The 1,040-nt window shown below is 59.7% G+C and overlaps 1 protein-coding gene across 1 annotated transcript in view; it reads right to left on the bottom strand.

The window, feature by feature from the left end:
- DOCK4 (dedicator of cytokinesis 4) overlaps positions 1-1,040 on the bottom strand; it is a gene marked incomplete at its 3' end in the record, with an annotated part of 102,802 nt that overhangs the window by 77,326 nt on the left and 24,436 nt on the right. Inside the window, exon 12 of the mRNA XM_015559687.1 lies at positions 52-140. Coding sequence (XP_015415173.1) covers positions 52-140 — 89 coding nt within the window. The remainder of the gene's footprint in view (positions 1-51; positions 141-1,040) is intronic.

The raw sequence follows: 1,040 nt of genomic DNA, 5'->3' as shown, positions 1-1,040 counted from the left end.
TCAGCCCCCCACACTCACCCGCATTGGAGCTGGTCAGCCCCCGACACTCACCCGCGTTGGAGCCGGTCAGGTTGTAGCGCGCGTTCAGCTTCTTGATGATGTTCTCGTGGATCTGGTGCCACTCGCTCTCCGTGTTGCACCTGGGACATGGCCTCTGTCAGCGTGGGGGCCGTGAGCTGCAGCAGTGACGTCCAGCCCGCGGCTCTGTCCTCACCACCCAGTGTCCTCCCTCCCGCCTCCCTGCAGCTCCCGCAACCGCCTGCAGGTGACATCAGTCAGCACAGGCGCCCCAAGACCAGCAGGAACGCCAATCTGTGTGAGACGTGCCCACCGGCCTCACGCCAGAGCGACTGGGTGAAGAGTCACGGATTCTCACGGGCACGCCACTGGGCGGGTGAGAGGTCACACCTGGACACACCACTGGTCACTCAGGAGCTCAGCTGCCAGACTCTCCCCTCCACCCTGGTCTCAGGAATGGGTGGCCCCTTTCCCAGGGTCTGCTCTGAGCACCCCATTGTGTACCTTCTTCCCCGGGGACTGCTCTGAGCACTTTGCTGTGTACCCCTTCCCCAGGATCTGCTCTGAGCACCCCATTGTGTACCCCCTTCCCCAGGATCTGCTCTGAGCACCCCATTGTGTACCCCCTTCCCCAGGATCTGCTCTGAGCACCCCATTGTGTACCCCCTTTCCCAGGGTCTGCTCTGAGCACCCCATTGAGTACCCTCTTCCCCGGGGACTGCCCTGAGCACCCCACTGTGTGTCATGGGAGGTGCTCACAGTAGGGAGATCCAAAACCAGGTGCATTTTAGAAATCAATTTAGGATGTGGAATAGCCACAGGCATCCTTACTGCCGAGTTAAACTTGAACTGTGCCCCCTCACCCCCAAAAGAGGTAATGTTAAAGTTCTAACCCCTACTGTCTCAGAATGAGACCTTAGTTGAAAACTAGAGGCCTGGTGCATGAAATCCGTGTGTGTGTGTTGGGGCGGGGTGTCCTCAGCCTGGCCCGTACCCTCTTACAATCCGGGACCACTGGCTTC

The sequence above is a fragment of the Myotis davidii genome, unplaced genomic scaffold, assembly GCF_000327345.1.
Source record: "Myotis davidii unplaced genomic scaffold, ASM32734v1 scaffold573, whole genome shotgun sequence".
Taxonomy (NCBI): domain Eukaryota; kingdom Metazoa; phylum Chordata; class Mammalia; order Chiroptera; family Vespertilionidae; genus Myotis; species Myotis davidii.
The sequence above is the reverse complement of the archived record's forward strand: the minus strand, read 5'-3'. Positions and strand labels throughout refer to the sequence as shown.